Below are 23,666 nucleotides of genomic sequence, written 5' to 3'. Positions count from 1 at the left end.
TTTATACGCAAATATCATAGCCATATAGCTTAAGTGACTTTGAACTAGTGAGTTGTACAGCATTGAGTTCTACAAACTGTTTCCGATTTGTGAGGTAGCTCTCCAATAATAATTGCTCTTTTTCATGAATACCATAGTACGAAAGTTTAGAAATCAATATTTGATGATCAACTAGATCAAAAGCTTTGGAAAAGTCATATAAGACTGCACCCACTCCACCAAAATTCCTTCCTCCTGAAAGTTAAAAAATGTCCATGTTATATTTTCAATGTATGGCACAAGAGTAAATCGGGGTACACACGATCAGTTTTGACTGTCGATTTTTCGGAAATATCGATAAATGTCAAACTGTCTAGCAACCACAAAATATTTTGTGGTTGCCTGATGACTGACAAAAATGAGCAAAGCTGTCAGTCAAAATGACATGATGATGACAAATTAACGATAATATCGATAGCAATCGAATTTTTAAAATGAAATATCGAAAATATCTAATGTTTTAAATATCGATAGTTTGCCAGCTCTATTTCTACACCACCCACAAAGCGTAGGTGTTTAAAGATGATAATTGGGTGAATTCTTTGGGAATTCAAAATTTCTTAAAAACGCCGCCAAAAATGCTTTACAAGAAATTAGTCATGATTTTTGCATGTATGCATAAACCGACTTCGTACGGTGTACGACAATATGATTTCATCTTCGGCAACAAAACATTCGCTTGTGCTTGATTTTGGCCACGCTATGATGTATGTATGAATGTGCGTATTTTACAAATCTCTCATAGAAATATTTTACTTGTGATTAGTCAGTTGTTTTGTGAATGAAATCATTGCTTTTTCATCACTACGATGTGCAACATTTATTGCACGCACAGATTTACACACATTGGGTATGTGTAGAGAGTTATGTGTATGTTATATTCACACACAAATATATTTTTGTAAGAATTATTCTCATTTTTCTTTAGGTATGTACATACATATGTACATGTACAGTACACAGATGTCATCAACCCACATTTCCAAGCCAAGGCATAAACATTAGGTTGCAATGAAAATTGCGATTTTTCGAATCTTTTATGACCTTCAAACTAAGGAAGAATTTTCACATTTAAAATGGCATTGGGAGGCATCATAAATAATAATCATAAATAATAAAATAATGTTGTAATAAAACTAATTTTTGTTGTCTAAAACGCGTGTTAGACTACTCACGTATAACATGTTTAAAATCATTATATCGATTTATTTGACATATAGTACGGTTACATTAGAGTTTTTTGCCGGGTTAACCCACTTCATGAGGATTTATTAGACGTTTGCGCTATGGAATTGACATTTGAAACCCAAACCTACTGGGTTAATCCGGTTAAGTGTAACCGGGGTATTATATTGTGTAAAAATTACAACTTAAATCGACTGGTTTTGCTAAATACACAATGGTCTAAAAGTACTATAGTAATTAATAGCGGTATGCTGTGAATCGCTTTCTTGGTAATCAAGGTACACTGTAGTTTTAATGCAACTCTAAGTAGTGTTACTTCCCAGCAAAATGTTCGATGACAGATCATGAGTTGAATCATAGGTGCAAGTGACTTGTCATAGGTGCAAATTTAGGTGAATCACCGATGAAATTTACAAGGGAGTGACACCTGATTTCACCTGTTCATTGTCATGGCATTTTGCACCAGTTCATTGTCATGACATTTTGCACCAGTTCATTGTCACGGCATTTTGCACCAGTTCATTGTCACGGCATTTTGCACCAGTTCATTGTCATGACATTTTGCACCAGTTCATTGTCATGGCATTTTGCACCAGTTCATTGTCACGGCATCTTGCACCAGTTCATTGTCATAGCATCTTGCACCGGTTCATTGTCATGGCTTCTTGCACCAGTTCATTGTCATGGCTTCTTGCACCAGTTCATCGTCATGGCTTCTTGCACCAATGCTTTGGATCCGGATTTTTGCCAATCAGAAATAAAATTCGCAATACAATTATGTAATTTGTTGAATTAATAAGAATACAATGTGCAGATGATTTGTATCGCCAGATGTTATTTTTCTTTATTTTGTATGTAATTTTCAAAATTATATATTATATTAATCTGCAATATCATATTTATCTCTTCCGATGGCTGCAAGATACTTCTTTCAACATGGGGGTTCCGTTTTTACAATATTCGATAAATTATGTGTCAATCTCTGAACCAAGCTCATCGTTTGGGAAATCTAGTATAAATTTGAATTCTGTTATTTTATTTCAAAAGAAAAAGCTTATCCTGTAATAGTTACCACGTTATGGTCTCTTTTATACTTATTTTACCGATCTCCTACTTTGCTTCTCTCACTTTGCATGCCATGCTTGTGATATCGTGATCTTTCCATTGGAGTTTTGTTCCCTCGGGTCGCATAACGTCAAATGGCTTGTATTCATATGCCGGTGGCATCTTTATCCATCCTGTTAACATGGCCCAACCAACCCAATAATTGCAGCTCGATATGTTTTACTATATCGGTGTTGGTCGGCTGGGGAAGCTCGTGGTTTATAGACCGGGTCTTTTTCATACTTCTTTTTAATATCCACAAAACGAAACAGGTTTCCAAACACAAAATATATTTTTCTTTTGTTTTATATCAATTTAAATTGTATTTTTAATTAAAATATATAAATTTTGCCACTATCGACCACTTTCATCTGACTTTTATTTTCATTTTAACAATTACTTTTGCAAGTACACAATTATTCGGGTATATGAGTATTTGATAATTTATTGTGCGGTTACTTATCAATTTATTTGAACTCATGATAATATTGTGACAAAGATCGGATCTTTCACGACTTCAATTGCACTCATGAAAATTCGATGAAAAAGATCGGATCTTTCATGACTTCGATTGCACTCATGAAAATTCGATGAAAAAGATCGGACCTTTCACGACTTCAATTGCACTCATGAAAATTCGATGAAAAAGATGGGATCTTTCACGACTCCTTTCGCACTCATGCAAAAGAACCAGTGAAATCATGATTTCACATGGAATCACTTCCATTTAATTTTGCTGGGTTTTAGCGATAATACACAATTTCAAAATAACAAATTTGCTGAAGTGGAATTTTTCTGAAATGAATTTCCCATACGGTACGTAGACATATGCTCTGTTCCAGTTCCTGCAAGAAGCTACTATTTTTTACTACGATAACACTTTTTCTTTTATGTTATCGGAAAGATAGTAAAAATTAGTAGATTCTTACAGTACTGGAACAGACCAAATGAGGTAGAACCAATCCTGACCTAACGTAAAACATAACCTTGCCGTTTTTGATCTTACACAATTTCCAAATATTAAAATACTAACATACACATACTATTATCCTATGCATATTTTGAGATATACACACAAACAATTTTGTACAAACATTTAAACCTTTAAGAAAAGATTACTTGTTTCAAAGACGCTAGTTAGTAGCCATTGCTTCAACACGTCTTCTTCTATCGCCCTTCTGATAAGGATTATGCAGTCTGTCATTGCAGGTGTGTAGGAAAAAAACAAAAACAATTGACGATGGACTCACTTTACAATTGTCACATAAACATGCTTACATATTAATAACCAGTACCTGATGTTGTAGGTGCATATGTACGCCGCCTAGCCATCATCCATCCATCCTATCACATTGAACAAGCACAACAAAACTACCACACTAAACTAAATTTCCCCGCACACATTTTAATTACCATTTGCTTAACATTTTGTGTTACTATACAAAGAAAATACAGAAGAAATACAAGTGAGAATCAGTCAAGCGACTGCCGACCCACTATTATCATGGAAACTGTACATCGTCGTACAATAAGCGCGCACACAAACACCTTGTTTTGTATACCTGTCTAAGTACAGTAGTGGATAAAATTTTAGCAATGATCAACAACTAAAACACACAAACAAAAATGTGATAGATACAGTTAGCACAACAAGATTTTGTTGTAATCCATGTTAAATGCCCGTTCAAGTGTAGGTAATAGCTGTTATTATAGAAGAGAATTGAGGCATTCGAGAAAATCATATTGCCAGGTAATGTTCGAACGGTCAACTTCTCATAATAATATTGACTTTAGTACAGCCTATTCTCCCAGAGAAACCATAAAGTTTCTATACAGCAAAAAACTCCCTTATTCTATACAAATTGTGTGTACTGAATCGAAAGGTTGTTTCTTCCAAATGAACAAAATGGGATCACGCGATTGATATGAGCCACCTTGTTTACCGTACCAAATAACCTGAAATAAAACCAAAATTAATTTTGTGATCAATACGAATATCTTTAAGAATCTCACCTTGACAGCGTAGTTTCGATGATGTCGTACAATTTTATCTATTTGATGACAAATATTGTAATGATCAGATTCTTCAACTCCCACTGGATAAACACAAAAAAGAATTTTCTATGCAATAGATTTAACTGATCTCACATTGACTGGGTACTCCCAAAATGTTTACTTAAAAAAGGGCTGTACTATAACCCAAAAATGTTTACAAATTCGTACAAATTTTTACTGAATGCTGTTCGATAACAAAATTGTTCAGTAAAAGAGAGCGAGTTGAGAGATTTTTTGACAGCTCTGTGACTGATAAGTTCTTACAAAATGTTATTCGATAATGGCTATATCAAATCATATGTTTTTTCACATGTATGACATCAGCTGGTCTGTATATTAGTATACCCAAACTGACAACATACATGTGAAAAAGGATATGGTGTGATATAGCCATAACTTTCTTCAATTTTTTCTTGCTTGAGAGAGTAAAATGCGCAGAAGTTGCTGTAACTTGCTGAGTAAATATTGCTGGGAAAGTTATCGTACATACATAATGTGGGCACTGCGTAATAGTTTATCCAACCCAGCAAACCAAATGTCTGAACAATTTCGGAAGCAAAGTCGTTAAGATTTCGTTCCGATTTCTAAACGATTTTTCGGAGAGGAAATAGTTCAGATTTTGTACCGATTTCGTTCCGATTTCGGAACGAATGTCGGAAAGAAATTTCCGTTCCGAATTTCCCAAGGATTTTCTTCAGATTTCGTTACGAAATCGGACCGAAATCGATCCGATGTCGCTCCGACATTTCGTTCCGAAATTATGTCAACCACTTCATACAACTTTCGTTAAGATATCGTTACGATTTCGGATCAGTAGTGGGATTCTGTAACTCATTTTTGCTGTTACCGACAAAAATCGGTAAAATTAAACAGCAAAATTATGACTAAAAACATAAAGAAAAGTTGGCATCACTGTTTGTGTCGGTAGAGGCTAGCGACTACTTTTTATTCATCGTTAACTAACCGAAAAATTTCGTTAATTATCGAAATTATAAGCATTTTAATTTTACCGACAATTATCGATAACACCAAAAATGAGTTACAGAATCCCACTACAGATATCGTACGTATCGTCCGAATTTTGTTCCGATTTCGTTACGATGTCGGTACGATTGGTTTGCTGGGAAGTTTTGTGTGCAATCAATTTTCAATTAGCTTAGCATTAATTTACACCCCCGATTTCTTTTTTATCTTTAGTATTTAATTCACTTGTTATACATAATTCCATTTGTGCTCTGCGATCTTGTGAAAAATGTGTCTATTTGTCTGTTCCTTTACTGTAACAGTGGCAAAAAATGGTAAAAGTGGTGAAGTGGTCTCATATAAATTGTATGCTTTTTAAAGTAAAGGAACAATTTGCAAGTAAAAAATGGTAAGAAATGGTAACCTCAGGCACGTAAAGGAACAGAGCTTATATAAAACGTTTGCTTGAAAAACTTTTACCATTTGGTCTGCTATATGTAGTATTTTCTGAAATATTTGTATTATTATCTTTTTCATTATCAGCAATTTCTTCTGGTTATACTCATCCAACATTGTATATTTAACAGGTCACGGCAAGAGTACAACAAGAATTCTTGAAGCTGTCAGCATGTTTGTTTACATATTCATACAATTAATTCACAAAAATATCGAACATGACCGATTGGAATTAATCAGCTGCCCATTTTAAGCCACCATATTAGTTCATCATGACTCCTAATTACCCAAGTTTTCCCAGTATTCATTTTTCATATCTTCAGACATTTTTATCCGGACATTTCTTGTTTGATGTTTTTTCTTTAATGTATTTTTGGAAATTGCATAAACTGCAGATTATAAAATGGTCGCATGTTGTCCTATTGATTGAAGTTCTGTTGGTACTGCCTATTATTATTTTAACCTCTTTGTGAAAAAATCATGTTTTATATGACCGAATTCAAAGTGTTGTTGTATAAAAAAAGATGAATACCGTTTTCAATGATAAATCTTATAACTATTTACAAAAATTATTACCTATATATAAAGGAACGACAATTAAGGTATATTCCTTCACTTTTATCCGCTTCTCAATTTTAGTACACTTTAAATTTCTTATTAACCAACATTTTTGGTTTTCTAAAGCTCTCCCAATTATTATTTCATCATTAACAGTAAGTCCATTATATATTTTGCCTCTATAAGGAATGGACAATTAAAATATTGAAAATTATGAGAAGCGAGTTTAGAAAAAAAATGTAATGGAGGTTATCATGAATGAAATTTCCCCGTGAGTTTCGTCTTTCCGCCGTCGCAACTAAAGGGAGAAAGTGAAAAAATTCACGGGGAATTGCCGTTCATGATAACCCTCAATATTTTTGCGAGAATATGACTGCTGGTATGTTAAAACCCATTTTCTCTCAGGACCACCACAACCCAAAAAAATACCTCAAAAAAGTACTTTGCTTTTTTTATTTTTGGAAACAATAAATCTAATGGTTCGCGTTAGGAACTGATTCCACAAACGTGCCACATGTTTCCACCGGTATTTTCTCCCATTCTTCTTTCAAAACGTCCTTCAACATTGTTCTTGATGATATTTTAAGATTTCTCACCTTAGTTTCAAGATACGCCCAAAGATTTTCAATGGGTTTCAAGTGAGGGGTTGGTTGGTTGTGGGGTATCGTCATCGATACTAAGAGCTTTATGAAATGCTCGTTCCAGATCCTAACGCTATCTGTATTACTTACCAGATTCTTTCATCATCTTTGCAGGAGAATGTGGCTGCACCATACCCTTTAGTCTAGTGTTTTACACTCTGGTCAAATTTTCAGACTTCATTCTCACTCCTGAACATCCCGTTTTTTCATGCACACATTTTTCTTGCTCTTTCTTCTAAAAATGCGCTTCTCCTCTTCTCCCGATATTTTTTTTTTGGCGCTAGGTGTTGCTACCGAAGGTAGGAGGGTTGCTCTGTATGCCGCGTTCTTCTCTTCAGTCGCCTTACGACACTCCTGTCGTACCATAGGTTTTTTGGTGATGGTTTTTGGTACTCGATCGACTATCACATCATGACCAATCTGGTATTCCCATCTGGAGATATTCACGTGTATATCAAGGTGTTGGAACCTGTAGTGGGATTCTCTAACGCAATTTTTGGTTATCGACAAAAATCGTTAAAACTAAAATGCTTATAATTTCTGTAGTTAACGATATTATTCGGTAAGTTAGCGAACAATAAAAAGTATTCGCAAAGTTCTACCGATTTTTGTCGGTAACCAAAAAATGCCCAAGAGAATTCCACTACAGATCAATTTGTTGACCGCTAGTGTGTACATTTTGTTTAAAGATTGATACATAAACATGACGATACATGACCCCATCTATGAACACTAGATTGTCCAGTCCCAGAGCCGACATGCATCACCAAACCATCACCGAACCTCCTAGCTTTTGTATTTTTTATATTCAAAGCTTTATTGGACGTTCTCCACACCATATAACGTCTATCTATGTTGAATTTTCTCTCATCGCTAAACACCACGATTTTCCTAAAGTCAAAATTTTGATTTTTGTGGATCTGTGTAAGTATAGTCGATTTGCAACACTTTCATCACACACACATGTAGGAATCCATGTTCATATTTTAAGTTGTCATTATTTTTGGATCCGATAGGTGTGGATTTTCACCCTTTTTTCTACGAATCTTTCTCTCAGCTCTTCTGATTATGTTCATTGCTACATTATTCTTTTATTTAAATTTTAAATAGTTTGGCGACAGCGACCAAAGATTTTACATATGTATTGTAATTATTTTTCTTCATTGTGGAGGTAGTATAATTTTTCTCTCAGAAACATTTAATTCTTTATTCTTTAGCATTTCGAGATATTAAAATGAACAATAAACAATTTATGAATAAATTACTATCATTTTCAATAAAAGCAAATGTTATTTTCGTAAAAGGAAGTAAACTCAGACTAGAAAAATATTTTTTGAGTTGTTAATGTGTCTCAACTCGTTTCGAAGTTATCACCGTTTAATTTTTCTAGTTCAGATTGCATCATTTTTAGTCACCCACCTTATACTACATATTACACCATACTTTACGGCACATAAACCACTCTTCGTCTTATTCACTTCTACAACTGTCATCAATTTCGGAAATGAGATTTGCAAACGCCACACTGTTGCAATGTTTATACCAAAATCATGTCAAAAAAAAGCTTTAGTCAGACCGTAGATTATACCAGTTACAAAATTAAAGCCATATTCTAACTGTTTGCATATATAGTTTTGTACATCATAACTTAGTAGTTCCATAATAGCCGTGCGGCATTAACATGACAAATCTCACCTTTACTGAATAGACCCAAAATAGTCGTCTGGAATTAAGGCTCTGTTTCACTAAGACGATTCGTTCGAACTACTACCAAACTTGTCTTTTGAATAAAATTTGATTAATTTTTTTTTTAATTTTTGACGAAGAAACAAGCCATAACATTGTAATAAATTTGACACGCTCAATGAACACACGAGCAAGATCTTCAAATCACACCATAATCTCAAAAATTTATAATATAAAATACAAACCATTTCTTGTTCATTATCTCTGTAGCATACCATGGGGACTCGATGAACACTTGAGCAACATCTTTTACATATTCCATAAAATGCCGATGAAGATAGTCCTGAAAGAAATATAAAAAAATATGTCAATTTTAGTACTTGAAAACCTTACATAGTTTACCTTTCTACAATTCTTGAAATGCACATCCATATTTCATATCGTTTTCATCAAAGTAGTCTTTCTGTTACATTGGGAATATTTGATGGTCTCCAGTAACGCATCATACCATGGGTACTCGATGAATACTTGACAAAGATCTTTTACACATTCCTCAAAATATTTCAGTCTATTCCGATGACGATATGTTCTGAAAGAAATAGGAAACACTATATTATGTCAATTCATTTTTCTTGTGTACAGCTTACCGCTCTACAATTCTAGCAATGCACACCCATAGTTCATCAATACCAATATGTTTTCAACAAAATAGTCAAATATTGGGCGATGGATAACTCTTTCTATTAATAACCTGATCACATGACGGGGAAATTTGATAGTCTTCAGACAACACATAGATTCTTCGTAGCGCATCAAAAGTTGGTAGTTCCATAATTGTCGCCTGACATTAAGTTTGTTATATATTTGATATGCTCAATGAACACACGAAATCTTAAAATCTCACCATAGTTTTAAAAAAGCGGTCAAATACTAGCCATTTCTTGTCCGTCATATCTGTAATATACCATGGGGGCTCGATGAACACTTGCACTTGTAGCTGATGTTGTCAGTGTCAGCTTTCATGATTATCGTTCTGTCAAGGTTTTTTAATATGTAAGCTTCCTATTATCAAACTTTTCTTTTCAATTATCTATTTGTCAATTATTTTTACATTGTCAAAATCTGGAGAGTGACCTATATTGGGAAAATCTTGTGCTAGCGCTGCTTAGTCATATCACAGAGGACTTCTTTTGTTCCTGCAGACGATTCCAAAATCAAACCAAAAACTAATCACGGATTTTCACATTAAAATGTAATACTATGTTTACATTTACGAAATCCACTCGATTTCAACTGTCAATTCCTTTGCCTTTGACGTATACAAATGAAAACTCAACTGAAATCGATCCGATTTCATTTGACGTTTGAGCAATGGAATTGACAGTTGAAATCGAATGGATTTCGTAAATGTAAACATTGTATAAGATTCCATATTAGAAAATATATATTTCCCAAACATCTTAAATAATTGCTTATGTGTGCAATCCAATACAAATTATCTTTTTATGTGTATTTTTTTGAACACAACTGTATCAAATGCTAAAACAATCGGCATTTTTTCAAAACTTAATGACACTGACAGACCACTATATATGAGAGTATTTATTTAATCTGTTGTTATTGTTCATTATTGAGTTAAGGTTACCTGAGAAAATTTTGGAAACGTAAAGCAAAGCTTATCGAAAGCTTATTTTGATTTTATTAAATAGAACAATAATAATTCTGATAATGAATGACAAATAGCAGCAGCAGTACAGGCATGACACACATCGTATGGTCAGTGTGTGTTGGACTGATACTGACCGACTTCTATAGTTGCTGTAATACAGCAAAATGAATTTTACTGATAAATGATGATGTTAAATGTGAGGAAATCTAATAAATAGGAGCATATCGTCACCATAAATGCCGGAAGACGTAACCGACATGGAAATGGAAATGCGTTTTTTGATGGAATCTGATATATTAAGCTAAAATACATGCTCTGGCAAAATTTCAAGCTTCTACGTTTAAAAATAACGATCCTATTCAAGAAATGCCAATAGACGTAACAGCATACTGTAATTTTCATAGAACACAAAAGGCGTAACCCACATTATTTCAAAACTAAACAGCAGTACAAAAAATGTATTCTTTGATATTTGCAGCAATTATAAGGCCAGAGGGAGGGCTTATTGAGTTAATGTATAATTTCCACGGGGGCGGATTCGGTTAACCGGTTATTTGACCCGAAAGTCCAGGTTCAAAACCGGGTTAGACCCAGTTCTACTGAACCGATTACTACAAAATGGGTAAGGTATGAAAGCTTATGGAAATACCTATCACATGGTGTAGTTACTTTAACAGTTTTGTCTTTTACTCGGCTTATTTCTCCATATGTGTAATTTGACTCTTAGGTTATCATATCTCAAGAATGGTAGCTTTTTTCAAGAATCACAAAGACCATTCTTTTAGTTAATTTTTAAAGCAATAACTTTAACTTTAGACGGTTTTTACTGGTCTTACAGAAAAAATCCATAATTGAAATAATTGAAGATGATGACAGAAGACCTATGCCCTGATTTAAATAAACATCTAAAACGCACATATGGAAAACAAAAGGAAGTGGTTATTCGGAAGGCAATGCTCGTCCCGATATTGTTCATTTTTCCAAGAGAAAGAACGAACGGAAATTTTCAAAATTTGAGACGTTGATACGAAAACGTGTATGTGGTCAAAATTCACGTCGTTCTAGTACAAAGATGTATTTTTTAAAGACGGATACGATTAGGCTGTAAATTTGCAAAAGATGGTCTGGTCAACCAACCCATGGTTTAATAGAGATCAACTGATTGTAATAATCGAATAGGTTCAGACAAAAACGCAAATTTTCTGTATTGGTTTGGATTATACAAAAAGACAGGAAATCCTACAGTCACTGCGAGCATTGGCTTTTGATCATAGCAGTATAATCTTTTTTAAACTTGATATCAAAGACGAGTAGCAGATTCTACCATAGAGAAGTCCCACAAATTTTGAGGCAGTGAATCCTCCTCAGATGTACACACAAAGGCTAAAAGTTTCAAGAAAGAAATTTCAACACCTGCAAGACTTAAAACGCTTAATTCCAAGTGATTGTCATTACTTTTATGACAACATTCCTTATGACAATTAAAAGTTAAATTTAAACTGTTACAGATCACTTAATTTATATGAACTATATTTTGTCCATAAATTGACTTAAATACAACATTAAATATAATATTCCAGATTTAATATCGTCTAATACAATTGAAATTATAAGTAATTATAGTGATGGTTGGAATAAACAGTTCAAATAATTGTGGTCCATTGAAATATCAACGTCAAGACTGGGAATTGAACCCAACACCGTCAGATGGCTAGTTTAAAGTTCGCTTAACCGCGTAGGCCAATAAACCAGTCCTAATTTGTTTATAATTTTTCATTTATACTAGTTTCTTCAAATGTATACTCAATAAATTGTAGGTTACGTCTTTTAGTATTTCAGAAAAATACAATACCAAAAGACGTAACCCACACAGCTTCTAACATTCTGGAAAAAAATTTAATTTTTTTCAAAAAATATATTTCTTCTCTGTCTTAAAACACGATACTAAAATTTTTCGATATTTTATAACACCGTTTTCATTTTATAACGTTTTTTGCTTCTCCTGTAAAGTTTTATTTTTGTGGGTTACGTCTTCCGGCATTTATGGTGACGATATGTATGTTTAGGTATATGGTTAGCAATGGATGTTGACAGTAGGTAAACCAACTTTCGAGACTTTGTTCAACAAGGTAAAAAATATATATTGGCGCAAAAGTCATGAGGGGTTTACAACAATATTTAAAAACAAAATCTGACATTTATTAGAGTAATAAACACTTTATAAATCAGCCATAGTTACTTTGCCAAGGGTCCAAAGAATTCATTTTATATTGAATATCTGCTCATAATTTTGTATAGATAGCATGCAATCTTTCTACACCCATATCGTTATGCTTTTCCAGATACAAAAATAATATTGTTATGGGGTTTGCCACAAGGTCACAACACATATCCCATGAAATGTATTTGGTGTGTTCCTTTATTTTTAAAAGTGACAAGAATTGTGAACTGCTCTCTTATGAATTGTATGGTATCTGAAGTAAGGGGACGCTTTTCGAATAAAAAGTGGTAAAACTTAAAGATTCTTGCACGTAAAGGAACATAGCTAATACAAAAGCAGGCCAATTTGAAGTTTAGAAGCTTGAACGAATTTTAAGGTATAATAAATATGCTCAAAATTCTCCGTTATTAATATTAAGATATAGTTTATATCTATAATTAGATTCAATTAGTAAATACTACAGAAATATTATCATCGATCATCATATCGTTAATTATGTTATCTTTTAACTAACCATTTAATCTAAACAACACCTTCTGTTCAAGTTAGCGCTAAGAAATTACACCTTTTAGTATGCTAGAGATTTCAAACGAAAGAATGAATCTCTGCAAAAAGCATGTACGACTTGTACAAACCATAGGAACGTACAATCGTTTTTTCATTCATCAAACTTACCCCACCGCAACCTTACAACATACAAAAACATACTATCTCACCACCTAACAACGCCCATTGTCGTCAAATAATACCATACTGCCGGCCGGTCGGTCGGTTGCATTAATGTAAACCCTACATTTTTAAGCACTATTAACCAGAATGGACACATTATTGAAACCAAAGAGATGAAAGATGTCGTCCACCAAAATGACAAACATCCACATCCATCTATCCATCCATCCAAACAACCAACCAACCACCTTCTTCTACTAATGCTAGACGTACAGTGACTGACTGTGCATTTAACGTCAATACAAATTTTCAAATTTACCGCCAAACATCATTTTCGAAATCTCTGAGCCAACTGTACTCATGAAACCCTAGCAAATTTTGTATGAATTTACTCAAGAAACCCATTTGCTTGGACATTTTTCAAGTCAATTTTGATCAGATTTCCATGAGAAACGATTCAAAATAAAGCTTGATTTTTCCTCTTTCCAATGACATTATCCCAGATGGGATCGGAATAAAGCTAAGGTCCCAAATTGGGACTAGATTCCCACAACCTCAAAGACTTTGAAATTCTAGCAATTCGTTATACGGTCACATTAACTTTGCAATGGAAAAGACGCCTTCAGTCGATTACGGACATTCAACGGGTACACATCTCTTGGTGGTTGAAAACGAAGCAAACTAATACGCGTCGTTGTTTATTGTTTTCTACCAAAAAGACCTCAAGCAAGCGAACAAGCAGCATTTTTCTCTGAAGCGAAAACAACGATTGTTTTTGCATGAACACATAGCCACATTATAAAAACAGAAACAGATTGCAAACATTTCAAGAGTACAACATTTAGCCGCCGTAGCCAGCCGCCATTCATTCATTCACTCACTCATCGAATCAACTACCTACCTAACAGATTGTTTTGTGTGTGCACACCACTAACAACTAACTTAATACTAGCTGCCGCCTGCCGCACATAGAGCAGCTAAACGTTAGAGCGATAGAGAGGCAAATACAAAGGTGGCCTGCTGCTGTGCGCTCATACCCCTGTTCTATACACTGAGTAGAAAAAGTCTTTCAATACTTAAATACACACCGCTAACGTAAAAGTTAAACAGTGTGTCTGTGTTGCTCGTTGGGTACGGTTCTCGGTGCGAGGAAGAAATTTGCTAAATACAAAAAAATATAACACAAAATATTTCAAAGTGAAATATTAACAAATTAAAAAAAGAAAATTGTTAATTTTTGTAATAAAATTACAAAAAGTGCAAATATAACAGAAAATTATATAATTTAAAAATTATAATTTTTAAATAAACTATAAAACAAAAAAACACACATCATGTCTGCCGCCACAGAACAACAAAATAACGGTGATGTAGCTGTTGAGAAAGTTGCCGCCGATGCAGTTAAAGACGATTTAAAATCAAAGAAACCTGCAGACAGCAAACCCGCGGCGGCTGATAATGGAACAGCGTCAAAGGATGAAGCACATGATGAAGAAGATGCCGCACCCGCTAAAGAACCAGTTAAAGGAACAAAACGGCCTGCCGAAGTAAGTACTCCAACATACCACATATCCTTCGATATCCTGTAATTAGAAGTCATTTTCCTTTAGCAAACATATTAGATTGATTAAAAACCAATCGTGGCATATTAATTAGTTGCTCCGTTAAACATTCTAGAATTGGGGTGGTATTGGTTGGTCGCTGATAGTATAGCAAGCAATGGGTATATAGACAAACAAGCCTGTGCCCCCTGCCCGCTTTTCAGCTAGCAAGCAATCAAGCCAGAAAAGTTGGTCTTAATGCAAGATATCATTCTGTATGGGAGAAAAAAAAGAGGAAGAACAAGAGTGTATAAAACTTTAGGATATTTGTCGTAAGCGCGCGCATTTGTCTCCATTACTATATATTTTTTCGTCTTTACTCGACTATTAACATCTTCATATACAAATATCATCACAAATGTTGGAGATGATGCTAACCGTTGAGATTTGTTGTATGTATTACATACATAAGGATATGTACGAGTATGTACCTATGTACGCACATAGCACACCACCTACATATCTCTGAAAAAGGATACTTGATCTGGTTTTTTCTAGATGTTTTGCTCGTCTTCTATGGAATTTCGGTTAAAAAAATTCCTAGAAGAACAAATTTTATTATAGGCATTTTGAAAATGTTTTAGTTTTGACAGGATTTGAAATTATTTACACATTTTATAGGCACTTTTTCATGGAACACATCTATTTTAGACATTTATCGACGTTTTGCAATAAGTCGAACATCTTTATACATTACTGAAGATTGCCCTTCTTTTTTTACAGTAGTTTAGTTTTTATTTCCAAAGGATGTTGCTGACATTTAGGTAGTAAACATGTTAGTATTTTGCATATTAAGTTGAAATTATGCAGCCTGATTCACTAGAAATTCATTGCAAATGATAGCCATCACATTATCCGGCCCACTTATAAATTACACACAAACAACAAACCGATTTAATAGTGAACGGCAGCGAACATTAAATACAAATACATACATACACTTGCATTCTGAATACAAAACATGTATCACTAACAGCAGCAATTAAACTTGTCAAATGTTACTAACTTGACTGACGTTTATCTTTAAAGAAACCGGCCGGCTCAAGTATCTTATACCATTTTTTGTATACATATTCGGGGAAATTCCTATTACGAATACTTTGTCTTTGATTCATTGTCCTATTTTTATAGAAATAACATTATTTTCATATCAGAATTTATTAATTTTCACGACAATCATAAAAAAAAAAATGTTTTATATTTAGGCGCTCTTTGATCATTGACCACACACACGAACACGTTATTTATTTTTTTGTAAATACTAAAGCAAGCATGGCCCATTTGTACAGTCTCTGAGTAGTAGCGGCAAGTAGTAGCAGAGGGACGCCAATAACAATGATGCCGATGCTCTCTTGTTGTATCTTTTCATTCTTGTGTTTTTGCCATATTTGTTATTCACTTGTTTTTCTTGTATATCACTCACATACTCATCGATTCAAAACAAAAACTTGAAAATGTGAATTAATTTTCTACTTTTGTGCAATTTTATTTCATGTTATAATTTATTGTTGTGTGTTTTGTTTTAAGCTGCCAGTTCTTTGGTGAATGCACTCACTCATTTGTGGTGTGACAAGCAGGAGAGAGAGCACTTTTGTGCAAATATATGGCAAAAAATAGTGAGACAACAATGAAAAACATAAACAAATCATTGATGCAGCTCTCACCAAAACAATAAAGAACTCTCTGTCTCTCTCTCTCACCTTTAGCATTCATTGCAATGACAGGGCGCGCAGCACACAGTGTAAACAAAAATAAGATACAACACTGCTGCCGGCGTCGCTGCCGTTTATATACAATGCTTGTGTATGTACAAATGCGAGGAATGCATGCATGTATAGTTGTACATAACCGGTGTCTGCTGCTGCTGTAACATCGCCCTATTTATTTGTTATGCTTTTATTTCTGTTGCGAGCTATTTCCTTTTGATTGTGCCATTTTCTTTCCGTTGCTTTTCTGTTTTTATTTGTCTGCTATCATATTTTATGTTCTTTTTGCATGCATACAAGTGCATATGTATGTTTGTGTGTGGGTCCCAACAGCAAGTAGGCGGGGGTGAGATATAGTAATAACGAGGTTTGAATAAAACAACAGAAAATACGAGAAAACGTAAGTTTAACCGAGTTCGTTATTAAATCACCCTTAAAACCACACACTTATATATAAATTACAGAGGAAGTTAAGGAAACTTGCTGCTTCTAGAGTTTATATTCTGTTACAGAAAATTTCCATGGCTGTTAACAAGTAAGAATATGCAATCTGTCTGTATTGAGTGTTATTATAGTTCAAGCAGGGTGGAGAGTTGTGTATAGATTTCCAAGTACAGTTTGGTTAGCAGTGTAGCAATATCACCTTAATAGGCATTCTAGATAATGATTGGTGAATAATTTACATGATCTGTGACTGTACAGAGAATTTAGTTTCAAAACATAACAAACCAACAAAATTTTCTTCAGAACAATTCAAATGGCCATAATATTTTATAAATATAAAAATGGTGTAAAAAATGTATAGTAATTCATAAAATGAGAACGGCTAGGCCGATTTCTGTAAATTTTTTTGTCAGTTATTCGTATTTTCGAGGAGAAGGTCTTTACGGAAGAAAATTTTGGAAAATCTCTCTGGAAAAGTCGGAAAATGGAAAAATCGAAAATTGGGTTTTTGTATGAAATTTTATTTCTTAATAGCGAGACGAAATTCGCCGGGTCCGCTAGTATTTTATAAATACCAACTTAAAATTTAGCACCCACTATTTGATTTGTAATTTTGTAATATTTTAACATTACTAAATTCCCATTTTCTTTTCTAGGCTAAAAATTCAGAATCAAAGAAAGCCAAGAAAGACAAACCAGTTGATGGCGATTCTGATGATGAAGAAGTAATAGATGAAGAGGGCAATGAAGGTGACAGTGATATCGAAAGTGACGAATACGATATCCCCTACGATGGTGAAGAAGATGATATAGAATGCGAAGGTAAATATCAACACAAATACAAAATTCGTTAAGCAAATTTACAATTTAAATTAAACTCAATGACCCCAAATCTTATCCTTTACTAATTTGTATTAATTTTCCCCAATTTTTATTTTTCCAGATGAGGATGATGAGAATGACGATGGTTCGGGTTCTGATGATCAAGCGTAATAATAATATAGTAGTCAAAACCCCTTAAATTAATAATTATTGCAAACAAAAAAGGAAAAAATCAACAAAAATCGCAAAACACACTAAAAGTTTAAACAAAGAAACAACAATTTTAAAATATATATATACATTTACATATATATTTTTTATGTTAAGAAATATTTTTTTATTTCTTATAATTTAGTTTGTATTGTGTATTTGAATGTGTATTTCATTCTGTTTTTTTACAAACAAAAAAACCTTTTTTAATTTGGACAAGAAAAAAAGAACAGAGAACCACAAAATTTGATTTTTCTTTTTTTCGCTCTATAATATGTATGTTTAAGTCATCTTTTTTATATATTATTTAAAATTTAAAATTATATATATAATTTAAACATAAACAACTTAAAAATGAAAAAAATACAAAAAGTAAACACAAAACCATTAATTAAGCATTAGACGTTATATCTGTAGCTATAAAAAAGAGAAGAAAGAAAACAACAAAAAACAAAACAAAATACAAACAAAAAGTATTTAAATAAAACAAAATTATAAAAAACCAAAAACTTTTTTTGCATTTGAAAATTATTTATTTTCGAGGAAAGAAAGGAAATCGATTATTTTTTGCAGCTTTTATCACTTTCAGAACATGTATATTGTGGGGTACAGTGAGCCGTGTGAAAACGAAATATTGTGTACGACGGAATTTCTGAATGAATATTTTCCCATACACACAACATTTACAAAGTACGTAACAACTTGGTAAATTCGTTTTTCTTTAAATAAATACATACTCACACTCTCGTTTTTTAATCCTAAATATATTATACAGTTACTCAGAATTGTAAATTTGCATTGAATTTCATTCTGTTGCGTTTAAAAAGTGACTCTGTATTTATATTTGAAAGGAATGTGAAGAATATCAGCAACCGTGTGGATTTAAACTTTTCAAACCATTAAATTTAAACTTATTACTGGGAACCCCTTAGATACGAAAACTCCTAGAAACTTGTAGAATTCCGACATGTTTTACAATAGAGTACCTAAACCGGTTTCAGTGGTGGGATTCTCTAATGCATTTTTTGGCTACCGACAAAAATCGGTAAATTTAAAACGCAAAATTATGAATGAAAAGTACCAATAAAAGTTGACAGTACCTAGCGACCACTTTATTTTGGTGGCTAACTTACCGACAAATTTCTTTAATTATCGCAATTAAAAGCATATGATTTTAATCGATTTTTGTCGAGAACCAAAATATGCGTTAGAGATTCCCAACTACAGACATTAGTATTTCTATTGAACAGAAATAGAACGTTAAAATATTGGAACTAAAGAGCTACAACACTTAGTCAACGGCTCCATCTACCTTATTATTTTCAGCTGATTTGTTTGGCATCATACTGACTGGCTGGAACACATTCACCCTTATTACGGTTGGCGTTGTCGTATCCAAAATTGCAAGCTGACGTGTCGTAACGTCTAATTGGTATTATGTATGTTTTTGTACAAAAAAGCTAAAATTTCAACTTTTAAATAATTCTTTTGGCAACAAACATTATTAGAATTATTAGTAGATCATTTTTAAACTTTTAATTCAGAAGAAAAACTAACCCTACAGTTTTTACAATCAAAATAAGTGTTTGGCGTAGACGTTTTTGTGGTCGTTGGCGTAGTCGTTGTCGTAGGGATATTTTTTGGTACCACGTAACATTTACGACAACGACAATTTTTTCTCATACTAAATTTAAAAAATATATTTTTTTTAATTGTAAAACAATTCGTTTGAAATCATCTTTTGAGCAAGAACTAAGAAAATTACATTGCATCAATCGTTATATGAGGACTCTAACAGATTTTCAATAGAAAGTTTGTCATCTGATAAAGACACGAAATTTATCTCATGCAAATGAATCATAGTAGTAAAATTTGTATTTATTATAGTTATTTTCCAATATATTTTAATAATCATTGCCAAAAAAATCTGTTAAAATTAATTTGTTTTTACTTTTATATACTGTCGTTTACAAAATCGGTCACGACTCTTTCCTCGTATTTCAACGCCATACGTAATACCAATTTGTCGTATTACGCCATACGTAATACCGATTTGTCGTATCAAAAAAAAATAAATGTTGTATTTAAACCAAGAAATGCGTTCTGGGAATTGCAAATGTATTTCTTTCGATTTTTTAAGGATATAAAATGCTGTAAAAGACAGAAAATTTCGTTGTATATAATTTTTCATCATTTAAAAATGTATCTTACGACTACGCCTACGACAACGTCTACGCCACTTGAACGTCTACGACTACGCCAACCGTAATAAGGGTGATTATATACAATCCCTCTGGGATCATTGTCAGCACCATTCACAAAATGCACAAGAAATAAATGGAAAGATTTAAAATGTAATATAAATTGACTTCAAATTTACTCTATGTATAATGTCATACATTCTACCCTTCATATATTTATTATGCGGCACTGTATAGGACAGACTAGAAATCGATTAAATGTTCGAATACTCTGGGTAGTAGATCCTAAAAAATTCTGACAATTTAGTTTATAAAAAAAGTAAAAACCCAACAGATTGTCACTTACACCTTGTATTATTACATAATGGGATTGACTAAAATTGGTTTTTTTATTTTATTAAATTCATTTTTATTTATCTACATTACTTAAATATTGCCCCAGCGCCATTGAGGCATTATTGAGGCTTATTTTATATTAATATTTCATTTTGTTTTTAAAGAACGGTTGGCATTACTTTAATTACATCAAAAGGTATTGAAAACAAAAATGGTATTATTTATATGATTTCAGATGACATACGTAAGAAGCATTCCTACATTTGTTGACAAGAAAGACTTTAGTTCTGTTTTAAAGTTAGATGTTTGTGAATGATTCTTAATGCGATAGGGCAAATGGTTAAATTCTAAGCATCCACTATGTTCAATATGTTGTTTTGTCATTCTCAAACGACATCTTTTAACTCCTAAATTTGTACAGTTCCTCGTGTTTACCAAAGTTTGATTGGAGTTGAGTTGAATCCAATATTCCTTAAAGATTTATACATATATGTCAAGATCTGTAATTTATAGCATCCATACAATGGAAATACATCTCTACAAACATTATTATAAAGATCGTACGTTGGGTATAATTGAGGCAAGATAAAAACAATCTTTAGAGCCTTATTCTGCGTCCTTTGAAGTGACTTCTAGTGAGTAGTTTTCTTATGTGCATATATAATTGCCATATAATTCAGATGGCTTTGCACTAGTGAATTATATAGTAAGCATTTGGTTTTAATATTAAACTTATTTCTGAACTTTCGAAGAATTCCAATAGTAGGAGCAATTTTCATACGTAATAAATCCATGTGTACATCCCACGTCAGATTGTTTTGCATATGTATGCCTAAGTATTTAACAGACTGACTTTAAGATATGATTTTTCCTCCTAAAGTTGGAGTCAATTTGTGGACATCGAGGTCTAAACTTTATTATCTTCGTCTTATTGGGATTGATTTCTAGTTTCTGCAATATTCCATTAGAACTTCTGCATCGTGTTCCATTTGGGCCTTTAGAACCAGCTCATGATTATATGGATATAAGAGGGTTATATCATCCGCATACATAAATTATCTCCCATATAGATTTAAATTCGATATGTCGTTGAGAAATATAGTAAACAACAAGGGGCCCAGAACAATACGTTGTGGAACTCCGTGTTCTACTACACCAATGTCTCCTTTTATTCCGTCTATTTCAACAAACTGTTTCCTTTTTTGGAGGTAGTTTTTCACAAGTTTGAACTCTTTGCCTAGAATACCATAGTAAGCAATTTTGTAAGCAGGATCTCGTGGTCAATTAGATCAAAATCTTTGGAGAAATCATACAAGACCGCACCAACTCCACCAAAGTTTGCATCCAGATTTTCACAAATTAGGTTCACAACATTGACAACAGCTTCCTGGTTCCCGCTGCATTTTTTAAAACCAAATTGCATTGAATACATTTGTCCAGTTTGCTCCAGAAAATCTGATACCTGCTTATGAATTATCTTCTCGTATAGTTTGTCTTTTAATGGTAATAAAGCTATGGATCTAAACTCGCAAATTTTATAAGCATTTTTTGATTTGGGAATTGGGACTATTTTAGCAATTTTTAGGACATCAGGGTAAATAGATTTTATTTGATTTGATTATTTCATTAAAAATGACAGCTAGATGTTCGCTGATATGAGTTTTTGATCCAATTAATACTCTACCACCAATACCATCATAACCGGGACATTTACTGGTATCAATATTTCCAATCAGTTCTTCCATTTCTGTTTCATCTACAGCTTTCAATGAAAATATTTCTTGACATTGGCTAAGGCTGTCTAGATCATTGCAGTGATTATATGTAAAATTATTATTACATTCAGTGAGAGTCTGTCAAGCAATAAGTCCAGCGGACTTATTTAATGCATTTATATGTAAACGTACTAATAACTAACGAAATATAACGTATATTGCATTTACACCTTCGTTTATTGTAGTGATAATGACACTAATTGCTTATAGCTCTGATCTTTTACTTTTTTAAAGGTAAAGTGTGAAAAGAGAGAACCATAAAAATTGCTCTCTCATGACCAGTTTTACCAAAAAAGTAAAGGAACAGAAAAATGGTAGATCTGGTAACAATGTCACAAAGAAACAAAGTAATTAAATATTCTCTATTTTATTTTACTGTTTTTAATTTTGTTTTGTTAGCGTTCGCTTTTTTTCTTTTATTATAATCGTCAAACCAATGTCGAAAAATCAGTTCTACCATTTTTTACCAGAAGAAATTTGTCTGGTAGCCTGTGGTAGAAGAGAACGGAATTTTTGTTCCCCCCTCTCTCTTAAAAATTGCTACCAGTTTTACCACTTTTTGGGGTTAAGGAACGTTTTGCAGGTTAAAAACGGAGGGAAGTGGTAAAAATGGTGACCTCAGGCAAATAAAGGAAAACAACTAATGCAATTTATAATATGAAACCTAATTTACACTGGCACTTAAAATGCGCCCTATTACTAACTTCTTATAAGCGACTAATGCTTGATTTACATTACGAAATCCACTCGATTTCAACTGTTAATTCCTTTGCGTATACGTCAAATGAAAACTCATCTGAAATCCATTGGATTTCGTTTGACGTTTAATCAATGGAATTGACAGTTGAAATCGAGTGGATTTCTTAAATGTAAACCAAGCATAAGATATTTTGCATTGTACTGTAGAATAACTATTTTGCAAACTGTTGATTAAACGAACACATCTAATGATACTGCGGTGACAGGGAATGATAAAGAAGATGGTATATAGGAAATCTGTATACAGGACTTATAAACGCCTTCTTTACATAGAAGACATTCTGCTGACCTTATAGCTGGTTCATATACGATTTTTTGCCCGGTTAATTTCCTTTATGCAGATTTATTTGACGTTAACCCACCGGATTTACTGAATCCAACACAATATGAATGTACTGTTTTTTTCTTATATGATCTCCTATAATTTATATACATATGTATTTAAATGTGAATGCAGCTGAATTAGTAACAATACGCTACCTTATTCTCAGGTTACAGTCATCAATTCCAAAGCGAAATCTAGTATGTAATACCATCATGAAGATTGTTTGGTCCGCTGAAAGCTT

General features: G+C 33.0%; 2 protein-coding genes across 5 annotated transcripts in view; both read left to right on the top strand.

Moving 5' to 3' along the window:
* Bacc (nuclear regulator Bacchus) overlaps positions 1-18,538 on the top strand; it is a 29,722-nt gene extending 11,184 nt beyond the window's left edge. Inside the window, exons 1-4 of one of the 3 annotated variants that reach the window (XM_073971301.1) lie at positions 3,504-3,537; positions 14,597-14,793; positions 17,654-17,819; positions 17,941-18,538. In XM_073971301.1, the coding sequence (XP_073827402.1) occupies positions 3,519-3,537; positions 14,597-14,793; positions 17,654-17,819; positions 17,941-17,990 (432 nt within the window). In that variant the 5' untranslated portion in view covers positions 3,504-3,518 and the 3' untranslated portion in view covers positions 17,991-18,538. Of the gene's footprint in view, positions 1-3,503; positions 3,538-13,822; positions 14,794-17,315; positions 17,508-17,653; positions 17,820-17,940 lie in introns of those variants that run through there. The other 2 variants (XM_073971303.1, XM_073971304.1) reach the window with 2 other exon arrangements.
* Snapin (SNAP associated protein) overlaps positions 1-23,666 on the top strand; it is a 46,391-nt gene that overhangs the window by 11,176 nt on the left and 11,549 nt on the right. Inside the window, exon 1 of one of the 2 annotated variants that reach the window (XM_073971306.1) lies at positions 18,657-18,719. The exons of the other annotated variant lie outside the window; for it this stretch is intronic. The gene's annotated coding sequence lies outside the window, so the exon portion shown is untranslated. Of the gene's footprint in view, positions 1-18,656; positions 18,720-23,666 lie in introns of those variants that run through there. 2 annotated transcript variants of the gene reach the window in all.

Source organism: Musca autumnalis, unplaced genomic scaffold (assembly GCF_047663935.1).
Source record: "Musca autumnalis isolate F117 unplaced genomic scaffold, ASM4766393v1 scaffold_2, whole genome shotgun sequence".
Lineage (NCBI taxonomy): Eukaryota > Metazoa > Arthropoda > Insecta > Diptera > Muscidae > Musca > Musca autumnalis.
The sequence above is the reverse complement of the archived record's forward strand: the minus strand, read 5'-3'. Positions and strand labels throughout refer to the sequence as shown.